The following is a 15986-nucleotide window of genomic DNA, read 5'->3' on the forward strand; positions in this document are numbered from 1 at the left end:
AGTGTGTTTTTCTTTGGGTGTAAAAATGCAGTGACCGCTACTAACGACCTCCTCAGTGATGTTAACGAGATAATTTACGTCTCTTCATCCAAACACAAAGAGAGAGAGAGAGAGAGAGAGAGAGAGAGAAAGAGAGAGAGAGACAGACACTCACTGGTGACGTCAGCCAGTCCGTTAACTTCACCTCTGCAGTCGTCTTTAATTAATATATTTTTGAGTTTTTTCTTCTCTATAACTGAAATCTCATGTAAACTGTTTGTGACCTTCGACCTTCATTATTATTATTATTATTTGAGACTCGGAGGCTATTTGAATTCTGGCTTTTACTGTATTATTATACTGTATTTTTTTTTTAAAGATCTATTTTGTAGATTACCTTATTTTATATTATATTTTATTTTATAATTGTTTATTGTGATGATTTATATCATTTAATTAATGGTAACTATATATAACACTGTACGCTAGCTGTAGTGTTAGCATGTACAGTATTACAGTAGTAGTGTTAATGCAACAACTATTAATTAATATTTAATGCTGATAATAATAATCAGAGTTACAGATGAGCTCATTAACTTCTTGTTTCATCAGATATTTCATCTTTTAAATGATTTGTTTTATTTATTTGTTATTTGTCTTTTAGCCCAAGGTTAATCTCCAGAAGCTCCATCATCATTTTGATTGTTTTAGATTGTATTTTATTTTATTTTTTAAATTTTATTTAATGTTATTTCACAGCTGTGAATTTTGTGTTAAGACAAAATGATACACTATAAATTTGTAGTAAAACATATTTTTATTCTACAAGTAAGTTGTCAAAAAGAGTATTTTAGTACCAGACAACTTAAAAATGTACCCAGACGTGCAAACATTATGTTTATTAGTAGACGAAAAAGCTTTTTGTAGTTTCTTTCTTTTCAGAAATGAAAAATAACAAAACTTCTTTTTTAAAAACAGATTCTGGTTATTTTTTTGTTTTTTTAATTTTTCTTCAGTTTGTGTTTTCAGTTGGGAGTGAGACTCACACTTTCACTATCACTGTCTCCTCCTGCTCACACAACCAGCAGCTGAGAGCAACACGCTGGCGTCCCCTCACCCAAAGGAATTCTGGGAAATGTAGGAAATCTCAGACTGTAGGTGAACAGATGATGAACTGACCAAAAAAAACAAAATTATGACAATTTTTCTTTTTTCAAATTACAATGCACTGAAAAACGGAATAGCTGCTGAGCTGTGGGGACGTTAGATTTAGACTCCTAGACGTGGCAGCCGGGTGGGGTTTACCTGAGCTTGTGACCCCGGCGGTGTGTGTGTGTGTGTGTGTGGTTGTACTTCTCTCTCTCTCTCTCTCTCTCTCTCTCTCGGCGTCGGGGTGGTCTGATGGTGGGAGGTCTATTTCAGTGCAGCATCTCTCTCTCTCTCTCTTTGTTTCTCCCACATTTCTGCCAGCTGATTGGACGGCTGGGTGTGGTAACCTAGCAACCCTCAGATATCTCCCAGCATTCCACTGAGTTATCTCCAGTCCCAGAGGGAGATGTGCTGAGCGAGAGCTGAAACAAACACTCACTTAACAACCTGTTGACCAAAAAAACCCAACAGTGATGTATTTTAATATATAACTTTTAACACCTGAGTGTTTTATTATATTTATATCATGACCGGGAGGAGCTGTGTTCAAATCTTAGTTCATTTTTAAGTTTGTTTGAAGTCATTTTAACTCACAGGTGTCTTATTTTTGCTTCCTACCCACCTTCCATGAAGTCCCGCCCTTCTCTGCCTCTGATTGGCTCATACTCGTTGCCTTGGTTGGTTGTGATTGGTTAGGTTTAGTCATGAGGAGCGAGATGATTGGCTTAGGGTAAGGATATCACGGTCAGCCAATCAGAGGCAGAGTAGGGGGCGGGGCTTCACAGAAGAAGTGAAGATTCAGTTACGTTTCACCTCTAGTGAGAGTTAGCAAATACTGTCGCTATGGTAACCTGCAGGTAAATGATGACCTGATGTGTTTACTCAAATTCTTATTCATATTTTTATGTATTTATTTAATTTTTTTATCATATTATTTCAACTGCGGCTATTAATCTGTTAATTAAAATGGTGAAAAATGTTGATCAGTGTTTCCAAGACGACGTCATCAAATGTCTCGTTTTGTCCACAACTCAAAGATCTTCAGTTTACTGTCACAGAAACCAGAAAATATTCACATTGAAGAAGCTGAGATCAGAGAAATTGGAAATTTTTTCTTAAAAAAATGACTCAAACGATTAATCAATTATGAAAGTAGTTGGTGTTTTATTTAATAGTTAGCAGTTATTTATATACAGAAACACGTTTCATACCCAGAGCAACTTACAGCAAATAAAACAATATTAAAAACTATTCAAAACACCAACATGAGGGTAATTAAATAACTATTAAAGCAAGTAAGTGTGTATTATAAGATTCTGGACTCAAACATGGCGTCCGTTCAGTTGAACTCACACTGTGAGTTCTGCTGCACATTAATAATTCTCCCCCGGACACAGACTTTACTTTGGTTTTGGCTTCATGGTTTAAAAATTCATAATACAAAGAGGAAAAACTGACCCTGTTTGCAGTTTGAGGTTCCTTCTTTCTCTTTGGGCTGCAGGGGATTTTAATACCTCCATAACATGCTCACTAGTGTTCGCTAAAAGTCCCACAAAGCAATACTTTAGATCTGCAATGATTAGTCGGTTAACTGATCGTCACTTTACGAGCAAAAAGGCCAAATATTCTCTAGTTTCAGCTTCTCAGATGTGATGATTTGCTGCTTTTCTTTGTCGTCATGGCAATAAATAAATAAAGATCTTTAGCTTTTTGGACCGTCGGTCGGCCAAAACAAGCCTGCAGCTCCTCTCGGCTTTGGTTCACTCTCAGCGTCGTTTTCAGAATAAAAGCTGTAAAAAAGCCGCCATACGCTACCTGCTAACAGACACAGTTAGCTGTAGACTAGCTGGTGAACATAGTGGAGCATTTAGCAGCTAAAGAGCCAGATATTTCCCTCAGGAGGTGGTGGAGACCAAAAACAGAGCTAAAAGAGAGTGAATATTGGACTCACATTCACCAGGTGGACAGAAACAAGTTCAACATATCAACTTAAAACATCAGTTAATGCAGGTTTAAAGTTAACTGGTAACAAATCAAGTGGGATAAACTCTAGTTATAGTTAAATATTCACTCAGTTTCTTCATCATTCAGTCAGATGCAGCAGATTTCAACCTCTGATCAAACTCCTGCAGTTTGTCTCCTGCCAGCATCATCGCTTAGCAACAGAAATAAAAAAACCTGAATCTGAAAATAGATGCAAGAGCTTCACTGTGAGACAAAGAAAAAACAAGAGGCGGACGAGTCTACAGAAATCTAGCAGAGACTCTGGTGTTTAGTCCACTAAAGATGCTTCTCTGGGTTTCTGTCTGCTGCAAAGATGAGATTTGACACATAAATCTGAAGCATTTTCCTCACAGCGTCTCCGTCCTCCGCTCCGTCAGAAATGTTCAAGTGAACACAGAACATACAGAGGCAAAGTCTCTGTGGTCTGTTTTTTATTCCTCGGCTGCTTCTTTCTGACGTCTTCAATCTCTCTCTTTGGTTTTCTCTCAGCAGACGAGCAGCTGAGCTGAAGATCTGCAGAAGGAAACGACCGAACATGTACGTTTTTTTTTTTACAGTTTTAACCAGTTCCAGCATGATTTGATTTCCAAATCATCCATCAATTTTATATTATACATTACACATTTAGCTTGTAACAATGGATAAAAGAATAAATAACACAGAGACTCGGGGTTAAAAGCATATCTGACAAAAACAGATCAGATTGAAGGAAAGTGATTGATTATCCTGCAGATTGATTTCCATAGAAATGAAGCTAATCAATGTATAAAAAAAACACTGATGAAATGATGAGCAGGAGTGTTTCCTCTCTGCTCTGTGACTGAGGAGGCTCTAACACCTGAGTCCTGCACTTTATTGATCAGACGACTGATCATTAGGAGCCATTAGATTGTAATTGATCTCTCTCCAGGGACAGACAGAGATGGAATCTACTGATGAGGAGAAACTGCTAGTTCTGTTTCCTTTAACCCTTTGAGCCTGAACGACAGCAGTGGAAAGTAACTAAGTACATTTACTGTAGTACAGTTTGAGGTACTTTACTTGAGTATTTCCATGTGATGCTACTTTCTACATCTCAGAGGGAAATATTGTACTTTCTACTCCACTACATTTATTTGACAGCTTTAGTTACTTTTCAGATGAAGATTTGACACAATGGATAATATAACAAGCTTTTAAAATACAAAAAACAGATTTGTGTATCAGAACTTTGTTTTTTCTTCTTTCCTCTCCCATTAATCATCTCACCACCCCTCAGATTTATCTGCTGACCCTTTGGAGGGGCCCGACCCCTAGGTTGGGAACCACTGGACTAAACTAGCTAACTGTATATAAAGTAGTGTAAACTAGCTCCACCTCCAGCAGCTACAACAGTAACATGCTGCTCTAACACTGATGCTTCACTATTAATAATCTAATGATGTCATATATAATAATATATCAGTCAGAGGGACCAAACCACTACTTTTACTGCAATACTTTAACTACATCAAGCTCATAATACTTATGTACTTTTACTGCAATACTTTAACTACATCAAGCTCATAATACTTATGTACTTTTACTGCAATACTTTAACTACATCAAGCTCATAATACTTATGTACTTTTACTGCAATACTTTAACTACATCAAGCTCATAATACTTATGTACTTTTACTGCAATACTTTAACTACATCAAGCTCATAATACTTATGTACTTTTACTGCAATACTTTAACTACATCAAGCTCATAATACTTATGTACTTTTACTGCTGACATACAAAATGTCCTTCTTTCTTGTTTCCTTCTGGACAAAATGACCAGAGCTCCCAGTCAGAGTGAGTCATTCATCCACACATTAAAACATGAATTATTTATTCAGTGTCGGTGACATCAGACACCAGCAGAGATCAATACTGCAGCGTCTGTAGAGTTCAGTCCGACCAAAATCTGTCCAGTGAGCAGAAAGTCTGAACTCTGCTGCTGACAGAAACAATCTGACACGATTTGAAGATATTTTCATCACTTCGTCCTGTGAGGTGATTAGCAGGGTTTTTTAAAGGCCATTATTGATCACTGATTGGCTCCAGGTCTTCAGTCAATGCCGTGTTGATGTTACGTCAGATGGACTGCAAAGATTCCTGTGTTGAGGACTTGAGAGCGTTCATGAGAGGGTTTAAAATACGGTGCATTGACTGACAAATGACATTATATTTAGGGCTGCAACTAATCGTTTCTTAATTAATCGATTAGTTTGAAATGTCGTCAATGTTTCCCAAAGTCCAAGATGACGTCCTCAAATGTCTTGTTTAGTCCACAAACCAAAGATATTCAGTTTACTGTCATAGAGACTAAAGAAACTGGAAAATATTCACATTTGAGACGCTGGAATCAGAAAATTTGGACTCAAAATTATCAATAGACATTATCAAAATAATTGGCGATTAATTTTTTGTCAATCAACTAATCAATTAATCATTGCAGCTCTGATTATATCGGAATTTGTGTTTAATTACATTGAACTTTTGTTTTGTTTTCATGATCAGTGTTTTATAATCAATAAATTTTAGTTCATCATTCTAAGTCATTTTTACAATTTAGGAATTCTGATTGTAAAATCTCTACTGGTTTATGTGCAAATGTAAAACTAAAAAGCTCAAATAAAGACTGTTATTGGTTAATAATAACAATAATAATAATAATAATAATAATAATAATAATAATAATAATAATATTTGTATATCACTTTATCAAAGGACAAGAGAGACAAAATTATACAGTAAAAAGTAAAAACAGATAAATTGCATAAAAAACACATAATATAATATTGTCCAGGAGATATAATATCATACAATCGTTTCAAACTCAGCTTTAAAAGATGCATTTTTAGATGATGTTTATAAATAAATACAGTCAGCTGTTTGAATGATGATGAATTCGGTGGCATGACAGCAAATCTAAGGTTACCTTTGGTTGCAAGTTTAAGAGCTTTTCCTGCTGAACTAAATGTGAAGTAAATAAATCAAATGAAAACAGAGGAATCAATCTGGTAATTGTATCAGTGTTTATTACAGATACACTTACTTTTAAAATGTAATCAGAAATCCATAATTTAAAAAATCTGGGTAAAAAGTATTTTTGCAGTAAAATGATTTGCAGGTTTTTTTTTAGGTTGTTACTTAAAGTTAACTTAGTTTTGGTGAAACCTGGTGACAGCTGGACCTGAGGTATTCTTTAGAGATGATGAACCTGAAAAGTCCTGCGTTATTTTGATTTCATGTGTGTTTGTGTTTCAGGTGCTGATCGGGCTGCAGAGCCCTGAAGACAAACAGAAACAGACATGATCCCTTTTTCTCCCTGAGGTAACATCATCAAACACACCAAACGCTGTATTTGGCTGTGAGCGTGTGTGCAGGGAGTTTCCCGTCACTGACCGCAGGTTACCCAGACTCACAACAAAGCTGTGGACTCTGGAATAATCCCTTTGTGTCCGTCGGTCACATCACACAATGCAGAACTGGCAACCCAGCAGCTGCAGCAGAGCTCTGAATACTAACAGCTGTGTTATCTGTCTGAGATTTACATACACACAATATTTTTTTTAAGAAAAATACTCATAACATCATTTAGAGAAGATCTTCTTGTTCTCTGTCTTCTGTAAGCTCAGATGTATATCTGTGTCTGGTACAGAGAAAGGTCCAGGATGTGTTTAGCCTAGCTTAGCACAAAGACTCAAAGAGAAAAAAATCACCTTTCAACAACTCCAAAGCATTTTCGAGCATTTTTTCTGTGAACCAACAATACAGTTACCAGCAGTGACTGTCTCTCAGTTTTAAAGGCACAGTTAGTCCCACAGTCCGCCAATGTTAACCAGCTAACTAAAGATTAGCATCACACAGTAACTTTGTTAGCTTTGAGCACAAACTGTATCTTCTTTGTCAAAATAGCTGCTGACAACTAGCTAGCTAAATGCTAATGTTCTGATGACTCAGCAGTAACTTGTTGCAGCATTTAACATCCACATGATAATTTGATTTAATAAATATTAGCATTAACAGTAGCTGACCGTTAGCCTACAGTAGCTCCATCAAAAGAGAAAAAATCCATCTTTCAAGCATTTTATTTTTGTATTTCTAAAGATTAGCATCAAACAGTAACTTGTCAGCTTTAAGCACAAACTGCTCTGTGTCAAAATAGCAGGTAGCAGCTAGCTCAATGCTAAATTGATGAGCAGATGACTCAGCAGTGTTAATTTGTGGCATTTAACATACACATAATAATTTAATTCAATAAATGTGAGCATTAACTGTAGCTGGCCATTAGCCTAGCTCAATCAAAAGAAAAAAACATCCACAACTCCAAAACTTTTGCTAGCATTTTATTTTCTATGAACCAACACAGTAACCACCAGCAGCCATGTAGTGTTAGCTCTAGCTTAGAGTTTTAAAGTCAAAGTTAACCCTATAGTTACTATTTAAATTTACTACTCATCAGCAGCACAAACTGCAGTCTCTGTGTCAAAATAGCAGATGGCAACTAGCTAGCTAAATGCTAATGAGCGGATGACTCAGCAGTGTTGCTACTTTTAACATACAAATGATGATTTGATTCAAATTTTAATATTAGCAGTAGCCTAGCTACCAACACAGCAACTATCAGTGACTGTGTAGCGTTAGCTGTAGCTCAGAGTTTTAAAGCCACAGTTAACTAAAGAGTAGCATGGCTCTATAACTTGCTAGCTTTGAGCACAAAATGCTCTGTGCTAAAATAGCAGCTAGCTAGCTAAATGCTAAATTGATGAGCTGATGATTCAACAGTGTTAGCTTGTTGCGGCATAGTCACAATATTTTGACTAGCATCTAGTGGACGTTAGAAGAACTGTCATAGTCAGACTAAAGCTTAAACTAGATCTCTTATGATTAAAACTTTATTCAGACTTTATTGTAGTAACATTTTTTTGTTCTTTTAATTTTCAACATAATGAAACACGAGATCACTTATTACAGCAAATCAATGAAAAATAAGTAACAGAACAAACAGTATAAAACAAAATTAAATAAATCTGGGCAAGTAGAATTAGCTACAAGTAAAGTATGAAAAAAACAATAAACTGTGGTGACAAATGAAAAATAAAATAAAAAATAAGGAGGCACCAGGTATCAATAAATAGGGCAGCACATTTTCCTTAAAATAACAACAAAACTTGATAAAACTTCCCCTTTTGTAATTATTAGTCATTGCAATTAGAGATTCAAAAGAGGCAATCTGTCATCAATACTTTATTCAAACTTTCAAACATCCTTCATATAGTAATATGAAGGATGTTTGAATGTGTTATCATCAGATCTATGTAACTGTGGGTTTATTTGACTGAACTCAGGGCTCTGGTCCTGCAGCTGTCAGTCATAGAAAGCCTCTGCAGCAGATTTCTGCTTTCCAGCTGACACACACACACACACACACACACACACACACACACACACACACACACACACACATCCAGTTTGTCATTAGTACTCAGTTTTACTTGTGAAAAGTGTAATGTATGTGTATATATATAGTGTATATATGTTTATAATACCATCGTATGTGTGTTTCTGTCTCAGGAACTGACCAATCAGCAGTCAGGATGATGCCCAAGGTAATCATTATTTTCACTTCTCTGTCAGATTAATAAAATTAGAGTAAATGTTTTCATGTTTCTTCTGGTTTGTGATGGTCGTCTGTGTTGGAAGAAGAATCTAAATATTTCTGAGACATGCAGGGAAATATCCCAACAACTATCCTAAATCAGCTTCCAGCTGTAAAGAAATGACCTGGAAAACTAAAAACCTAAACTAGAAACCTAAATGATCATCATTGATTCCTTCATTAGCTGAAGTCTTCTTCCATTAAGCCAAATATTAGTTTGTACTTGACCTCTGACCCCTATGTGTGTGTGTTAGCAGCAGGTGGCTCAGACGTCTCCAGGGAGCGTGTTGTCGCTGAGAGGGTCCAGCGTCCCGGGATCCCCTGCAGCCGCCATCGTGGTGAGACACACACACACACACACACAGATCAAGTTATATTGTCCTTCACATTAATCTTCAGGCAGTAATCTGTAATCCCCCCCCCCACCACCACCACCACCACTACCCACCCACCACCCCTCCCCCGGCTCTCCAGGCCAGAGTGGAGGACGGCGTTATCGGCTATAAGGACCTGGCAGCGTTACCAAAGGACAAAGCCATTCTGGATATAGAGAGACCCGACCTGATGATCTACCAGCCGCACTACAGTTACAGCCCACTGGAGGTAATTTAAAGAGCTGCTCCTGAAACCTGGTTCTTCATGTTCAGACTCAAACCAACAATTAATTGATCTACTATACAGTTAAATTATGTTCACAGTCCTTCGATTTAAATGTGTAACCAGTGGTGGAAAGTAACTAAATACATTTACTGTAGTACAGTTTTGAGGTACTTGTACTTTACTTGAGTATTTCCATGTGATGCTACTTTCTACATTTCAGAGGGAAATATTGTACTTTCTACTCCACTACATTTATTTGACAGCTTTAGTTACTTTTCAGATGAAGATTTGACACAATGGATAATATAACAAGCTTTTAAAATACAACACATTGTTAAAGATGAAACCAGTGGTTTCCAACCTTTTTGGCTTTTGACGTTTTACAAAAAGCAGTGTGTAGTCGGGGTCACATTTCACATGTCTATGAGTTGTTAACAGCTCCACCAAATAGTGATTTTTCCCTCTAAACTTCTCACATGCTTTCATTTCAATAAATGTTCAAATGATCCAATATTTCAGCAAAAATCAAAGATTAGAGAAAAAGTCCAAAAACTGAAAACAGATTTGTGTATCAGAACTTTGTTTTTTCTTCTTTCCTCTCCCATTAATCATCTCACCACCCCTCAGATTTATCTGCTGACCCTTTGGAGGGGCCCGACCCCTAGGTTGGGAACCACTGACTGACTAAACTAGCTAACTGTATATAAAGTAGTGTAAACTAGCTCCACCTCCAGCAGCTAAAACAGTGCAGAGCAAATTGAAAATAAGGATAAAAACATGTGGATGGAAACACATTTATTGTTGGTTTAGATCTTTTCATGGAATCACTTGACAATAAGAACAAAAATATATATAACACCAACGTGATCATTTAGAGGACTTTTCCAGTGTTAAACCAGCAGTCAGGTGTCTGTAATCATTCCTCCTGTTCATACTGGATATTAAAAGATCCTTCAAATCCACAGTGTGTCCACACAGTCATTTAAAAGTCTGTGTGAAGCTTCTATTCAGCTTCAGCAGTCTGAGTTAGTCATATCAAGTGGATATCTGACACATTTACAGTCTTTTTAGCATCAAATTCCCTCTTTGTGTTTCCTCGGACAGTGTTTCTTTGTTGAGCTGCAGGTGGAAGTATAGTAACAAAAAGAGGAACTTTGGTACTAAAAAGACTGTAACGTTGAAAGATATCTACCTGATTTCTACTTTCATTTAGACGGATCTTCTAAAAGAACCATGAAATCCTCTTGTTCATCTGTAAGATGTTTCAGATATATATCAGTTTCATCTCTGGTACTGGAGCTCCAGGACGTGTTTATCTCAGCACTGAGACTGGAGGCGGGAGGATGTTGGTGAACCAGTCGGCGTGACGGGCGGTTAGTTTGTCGGTTGGTTAGATCTGTGTCTGGCTGCGACATGAGACATCAATCTGCTGGTTAGAGACCAGACAGCTCGTTACCAGCTGAGACTGTGTGTGTGTGTGTGTGTGTGTGGATGTGTGTGTGTGTGTGTGTGTGTGTGTGTGTGTGGATGTGTGTGTGTGTGTGTGTGTGTGTGTGTGTGTGTGTGTGTGTGTGTGTGTGTGTGTCGGAGGCTGAGGGATAAAGCGATAACAAGAAGAACCAGAGACAAAGAGATCAGATGTTCTGTGTCTAAAAAGCCATTTAGACGAGTTGTGTTTGATCCAATCAGAGGACAGCTCGTACATGTGACCAATGGAAAAGGAGCGTTTCTCATATTTCCCCCAAAACAAGAAAAAACAATTAAAAATACTTAAAAAGAACCACTTTATTTATATTATATTATATGATATTATATTATATTATATTATCAGTAAGGTGCAGTGTGTTGGATTTGGTTTGTCCGTTCAGGGCTACTGTAGAAACATGGCGGGCTCCTCCCTCTGTAGATATAAAGGGTTCATTCTAACGTGATTCTTATTCTTTTTTGAAAAACTTTTTACCAATGACGAGTCATATGACATCACTTCCTGGATAATAAACATCCTGCAGATCACAGAAACAACAAGACTTCAGCTCTAACATGAGAACCATGAAGACTCAAAGTTTTATAAAACAGGAAACGCTGTACTTGACTTCCATTTATAACCTTTATTAAATAAACGTTTCAGCTCAAAATCAGCGGCAAATAAAATCATCAATAATGACATTAAAATAAATCCATTAATATAAAAACATAGTTTCATGTTTATGTTTGAGGTAGATTATGTTTATCTGACTGAATCAAACCTCATTTGGGAAAATTTGGAAACATTTATGAATTGTTTTGCTCTGTGGCCTCATTTTTGTCGGCAGGTGAGATTTTCTACCTGATGCTACGTGACGATCGGTCCAAATTAAACCGTCTGTTGATTTGATTTCATGAGGAAAAAGTTGCAGTAATTTAACAAAACTGCAGCTCTCATAAATATAACAAATATCTCTTGAATTTGCGTTAATTATCGCAAAATCACAGTTTCCTGCAGGGACTGAAAATACTAAACACAATAACCCCCCCCCCCCCCCCCCCCCCTCTGTGTTGCAGGAGTTGGTACAGTCCAGGGTCCAGGTGCAGGTATTTAACTGAGCTTAATGCATCAGCAAATCTTTTACATGATGGAGGCCAGAGTCTCCTGAACCAGCACATAAAAAAAGATTAACTGCTACTGAATATAAAGCTCAATAAGACTGAAGGTAGTTTGAAATGAAAATGAAAGCTTGTGGAGAGATAAACACGTATTTTTAATCTGCCGGTGTGGTCATGGGTGCGACTGTCACAGTTTTTTATCTTGTGCACAAAAGATAATTCACTATGAAATCATATGTATGAAACATTTATAAGCAGCCTGATGACTTAACAGTAACTGTGACTGTTAAACAATTATTTATTATTGACAACACTCAAGAACTTTTCACTAAATCTTCTTTTGGGTGAAGCCAGAAGACAAAAAGTCAAAATAGCACATCAACAACTGTTATAAAGCATCTTTTAAAACAGGCTGAAGTTATATTTAATAAGTCATTAATGATATTAGTTAAAGCTATAATATGTAATTATTCCACATTAAAATGTCTAAAAACAACTAGACCTGTGTTATATATGTTGTTGAGTTGTGTTCTTACATTCAAACTCAGAGAAATCTGTAATTTAATCAAAGTAACGGACCGTTTCACTTGGTCGCCTGTCGATGGCGTCATACCTCCTCTACCAAAGAGTAAACACGCACCAGATGCATACGGCGGCGCTGTGTTTGTCCGCTACAATGGCGTCTACCAAAGAGTAACTTACACACATACAAGATAATACATCGGTGTTGTGGTTGTTCCACACAAACTGTTATAAATGGACTTTTATTCAGTTTTAAGCCACATTTTCATGATAAATTTAGGTGGTTTTTAACTATATCTTTTAGCCGGAAGAAGGATTTTAGTCATTGGACGTCTGGATCTTAAGTTATCAGAGAAATAAACTGGACAAACGTTAGCAGCAGCTCGGCTAACAGCCCCTCCAGGAAGTCCGGTGGTCACCAAACATCGTCGTGAAACAGTTTTATTCAGTGTTTTTACCTGTAATCTCCGGGTCCGTTTGTTCATCCTGAATGATGAACACTGCAGTAATCCTATCCCGCTGAAGCTGGTTGTTTAACAACGAAGACAACAACTCCCATGATCCCTTGCTGCTTCACACCATCATCACACTCCGTCTTTTGTTATTGTTTTGATTGAGACGCCTAACGGCTGAAATTACATATTGTGTGTTTAAAGTCTGCAGTTATAAATGTTAATAAATCTATTTTCTTTCTTCCTGTTTGTATCAGAGCAGCAATTTTATGGAGACACATGAATTTATAGTAAATTGTCTCATGTGAAGTATCATCTTTTGGGACTTTAGGGGCTTTGAAGCAACCTTAAAGCAACCTGAGGGGAAATAATAAACAGGAGCTTCTGCATCTATTTATATGTTGAAATGTTTCATCTATTTTTGTTTCTTTCCTCCAGAGGTCCTTGTCTCCTCGCTCCATCTCTCCTCCTCCCTCCCCAGAGGTAAGACTCTCTCCGTCTCCGCATGTCTTCATATCATAAAGGTGCATTAATTAAAGATTAATTAACTTCCCTCCCTCCTGTGTTTCCTCTGTGTCTCCAGAACCTCTCCAAGGAGTCCAGGGAGTGGCTGGAGAACCGGTCTCCTGGAGGTTCCTCCCCTGGTTCCACCATCCAGACCAGCAGAACATTCAGCGCGCACACACCGCCGACACCAAACACACCCAACACACTCTCATCTGGTACCAAGAGCACCATGCAGCACTTCCACAGACCAGGTACATTTACTCAACTACTGTGTTTAAGTGCAGTTTAGAGGTACTTGTACTTTACTTGAGTATTTCCATGTGATGCTACTTTCTACATTTCAGAGGGAAATATTGTACTTTCTACTCCACTACATTTATTTGACAGCTTAAGTTACTTTTCAGATGAAGATTTGACACAATGGATAATATAACAAGCTTTTAAAATACAACACATTGTTAAAGATGAAACCAGTGGTTTCCAACCTTTTTGTCTTTTGACGTCTTACAAAAAGCAGTGTGTAGTCGGGGTCACATTTCACATGTCTATGAGTTGTTAACAGCTCCACCAAATAGTGATTTTTCCCTCTAAACTTCTCACATGCTTTCATTTCAATAAATGTTCAAATGATCCAATATTTCAGCAAAAATCAAAGATTAGAGAAAAAGTCCAAAAACTGAAAACAGATTTGTGTATCAGAACTTTGTTTTTTCTTCTTTCCTCTCCCATTAATCATCTCACCACCCCTCAGATTTATCTGCTGACCCTTTGGAGGGGCCCCGACCCCTAGGTTGGGAACCTCTGGACTAAACTAGCTAACTGTATAGAAAGTAGTGTAAACTAGCTGCACCTCCAGCAGCTACAACAGTAACATGCTGCTCTAACACTGATGCTTCACTATTAATAATCTAATGATGTCATATATAATAATATATCAGTCAGAGGGACCAAACCACTACTTTTACTGCAATACTTTAACTACATCAAGCTCATAATACTTATGTACTTTTACTGCAATACTTTAACTACATCAAGCTCATAATACTTATGTACTTTTACTGCAATACTTTAACTACATCAAGCTCATAATACTTATGTACTTTTACTGCAATACTTTAACTACATCAAGCTCATAATACTTATGTACTTTTACTGCAATACTTTAACTACATCAAGCTCATAATACTTATGTACTTTTACTGCAATACTTTAACTACATCAAGCTCATAATACTTATGTACTTTTACTTGTCATGGAGTATTTTTACTTTGCTGTATTGGTACTTTTACTGCAGTAAATGATCTGAATATTTCTTTTCTTTCTGCTCTTTTCTGTCTTTCAGAAAACGGCAGTAACATCTATAAGAAGCCTCCCATCTATAGACAAGGTACGTTACTGACATTAAAACTACAGACTAATATTTTCATCGGGAGCTGCAACAATTAGTAGACGGCCATAAAAAAGATCCTCATGAGCTGTTGTGTTGGTAAAGTTCAACATGTGAACGAGGTTTTTTTTACACAGTAAATTGTCTTTTTAAAAGCCTTCCTGTAAATCCAGAACAGATCTGAATGTCGGTCAGCCGCCTGTAAACCCACAGACATGATTTCACTGCATTTAATCAGCTTTAACGTGTGTGTGTGTGTGTGTGTGTGTGTGTGTGTGTGTGTGTGTGTGTGTGTGTGTGCAGATGTGTTGTCTCCGATGCCTCAGGGGAAACACATCGAGGATCTGATCATCGAGTCGTCAAAGTTCCCGGCAGCTCAGCCTCCGGACCCCAACCTGCCCTCCAAGATAGAGACCGAGTACTGGCCCTGCCCCCCCTCCCTGGCTGTGATTGGTACGACCCAAACTGACACACACGCACACACACACATGCACACACACACACACACACACATGCTGCGTTCAGGGCATGTCGAAAAGATGGTAGCTTCAAGTACTTGATTAAAAAATTCAGTTTCAGCTTCTTCTCTTCTTCTCTTTCCTTTTTTAAAAACCTTTCCTCTTCTTCTTCCTTCCTCTCCTTGTGTCTTTCCTCTCGTTTCCTTTTCTTTCTCTAATTTGCTGTTCTCGCGTTTCTTTTCACTTTTATCATTGCTTGCCTCTCATTTCCTTTCCTCTCTTCCCTCTTGTCTCCTCGTCACCTTTCCTTTTCCCCTACTCATCTTTTCTCTTCTCCCCTCTTTTCATTTAATTCTCTGCTCTCTTCTCTCCTTTCCTTTGCTGTCCTCTCTTTTCATTTCCCTCCTTTTACCCTTCCTTTCTTCTCCTCTCCTCTTCTCATGTCTCCTTTCCTCTTGTTTCCTCATTACTTTTCACTTCCTCTGCTTCCTTTTACCCTCCTCATCTTTCCTCCTCTCCTCTCTGTTCATTTCCTTTCTTCACACCTTTCCTTCCTTTCCTCGTGTCTCCTTCCTTCTTGTTTGTATTTCTTTTCTTTTCATTTCCTTCCCTCTACCTTTTCTATCGCTCGTTTCCTTTCCTTCTTCCTCCTCCTGATGTCTTCGTCACCT

At 37.6% G+C, this 15986-nt stretch overlaps 2 protein-coding genes across 10 annotated transcripts in view; one reads left to right on the forward strand and one right to left on the reverse strand.

Moving 5' to 3' along the window:
- The window catches only part of LOC122968417 (putative leucine-rich repeat-containing protein DDB_G0290503), a 635740-nt gene that overhangs the window by 326324 nt on the left and 293430 nt on the right, over positions 1-15986 (reverse strand). The window lies entirely within an intron of this gene.
- Positions 1-15986, forward strand: part of LOC122968738 (dematin-like) — a 37984-nt gene that overhangs the window by 13678 nt on the left and 8320 nt on the right. For 2 of the 9 annotated variants that reach the window (XM_044334161.1, XM_044334228.1), the window contains exons 2-11: positions 3625-3669; positions 6412-6477; positions 8722-8756; positions 9061-9144; positions 9281-9409; positions 11948-11977; positions 13402-13446; positions 13547-13721; positions 14813-14857; positions 15161-15310. In XM_044334161.1, coding sequence (XP_044190096.1) covers positions 8745-8756; positions 9061-9144; positions 9281-9409; positions 11948-11977; positions 13402-13446; positions 13547-13721; positions 14813-14857; positions 15161-15310 — 670 coding nt within the window. In that variant the 5' untranslated portion in view covers positions 3625-3669; positions 6412-6477; positions 8722-8744. Of the gene's footprint in view, positions 1-3621; positions 3670-6411; positions 6478-8721; positions 8757-9060; positions 9145-9280; positions 9410-11947; positions 11978-13401; positions 13447-13546; positions 13722-14812; positions 14858-15160; positions 15311-15986 lie in introns of all 9 variants that reach the window. The other 7 variants (XM_044334171.1, XM_044334190.1, XM_044334182.1 and 4 more) reach the window with 7 other exon arrangements.

Source organism: Thunnus albacares, chromosome 2, assembly GCF_914725855.1.
Source record: "Thunnus albacares chromosome 2, fThuAlb1.1, whole genome shotgun sequence".
Classification (NCBI taxonomy): domain Eukaryota; kingdom Metazoa; phylum Chordata; class Actinopteri; order Scombriformes; family Scombridae; genus Thunnus; species Thunnus albacares.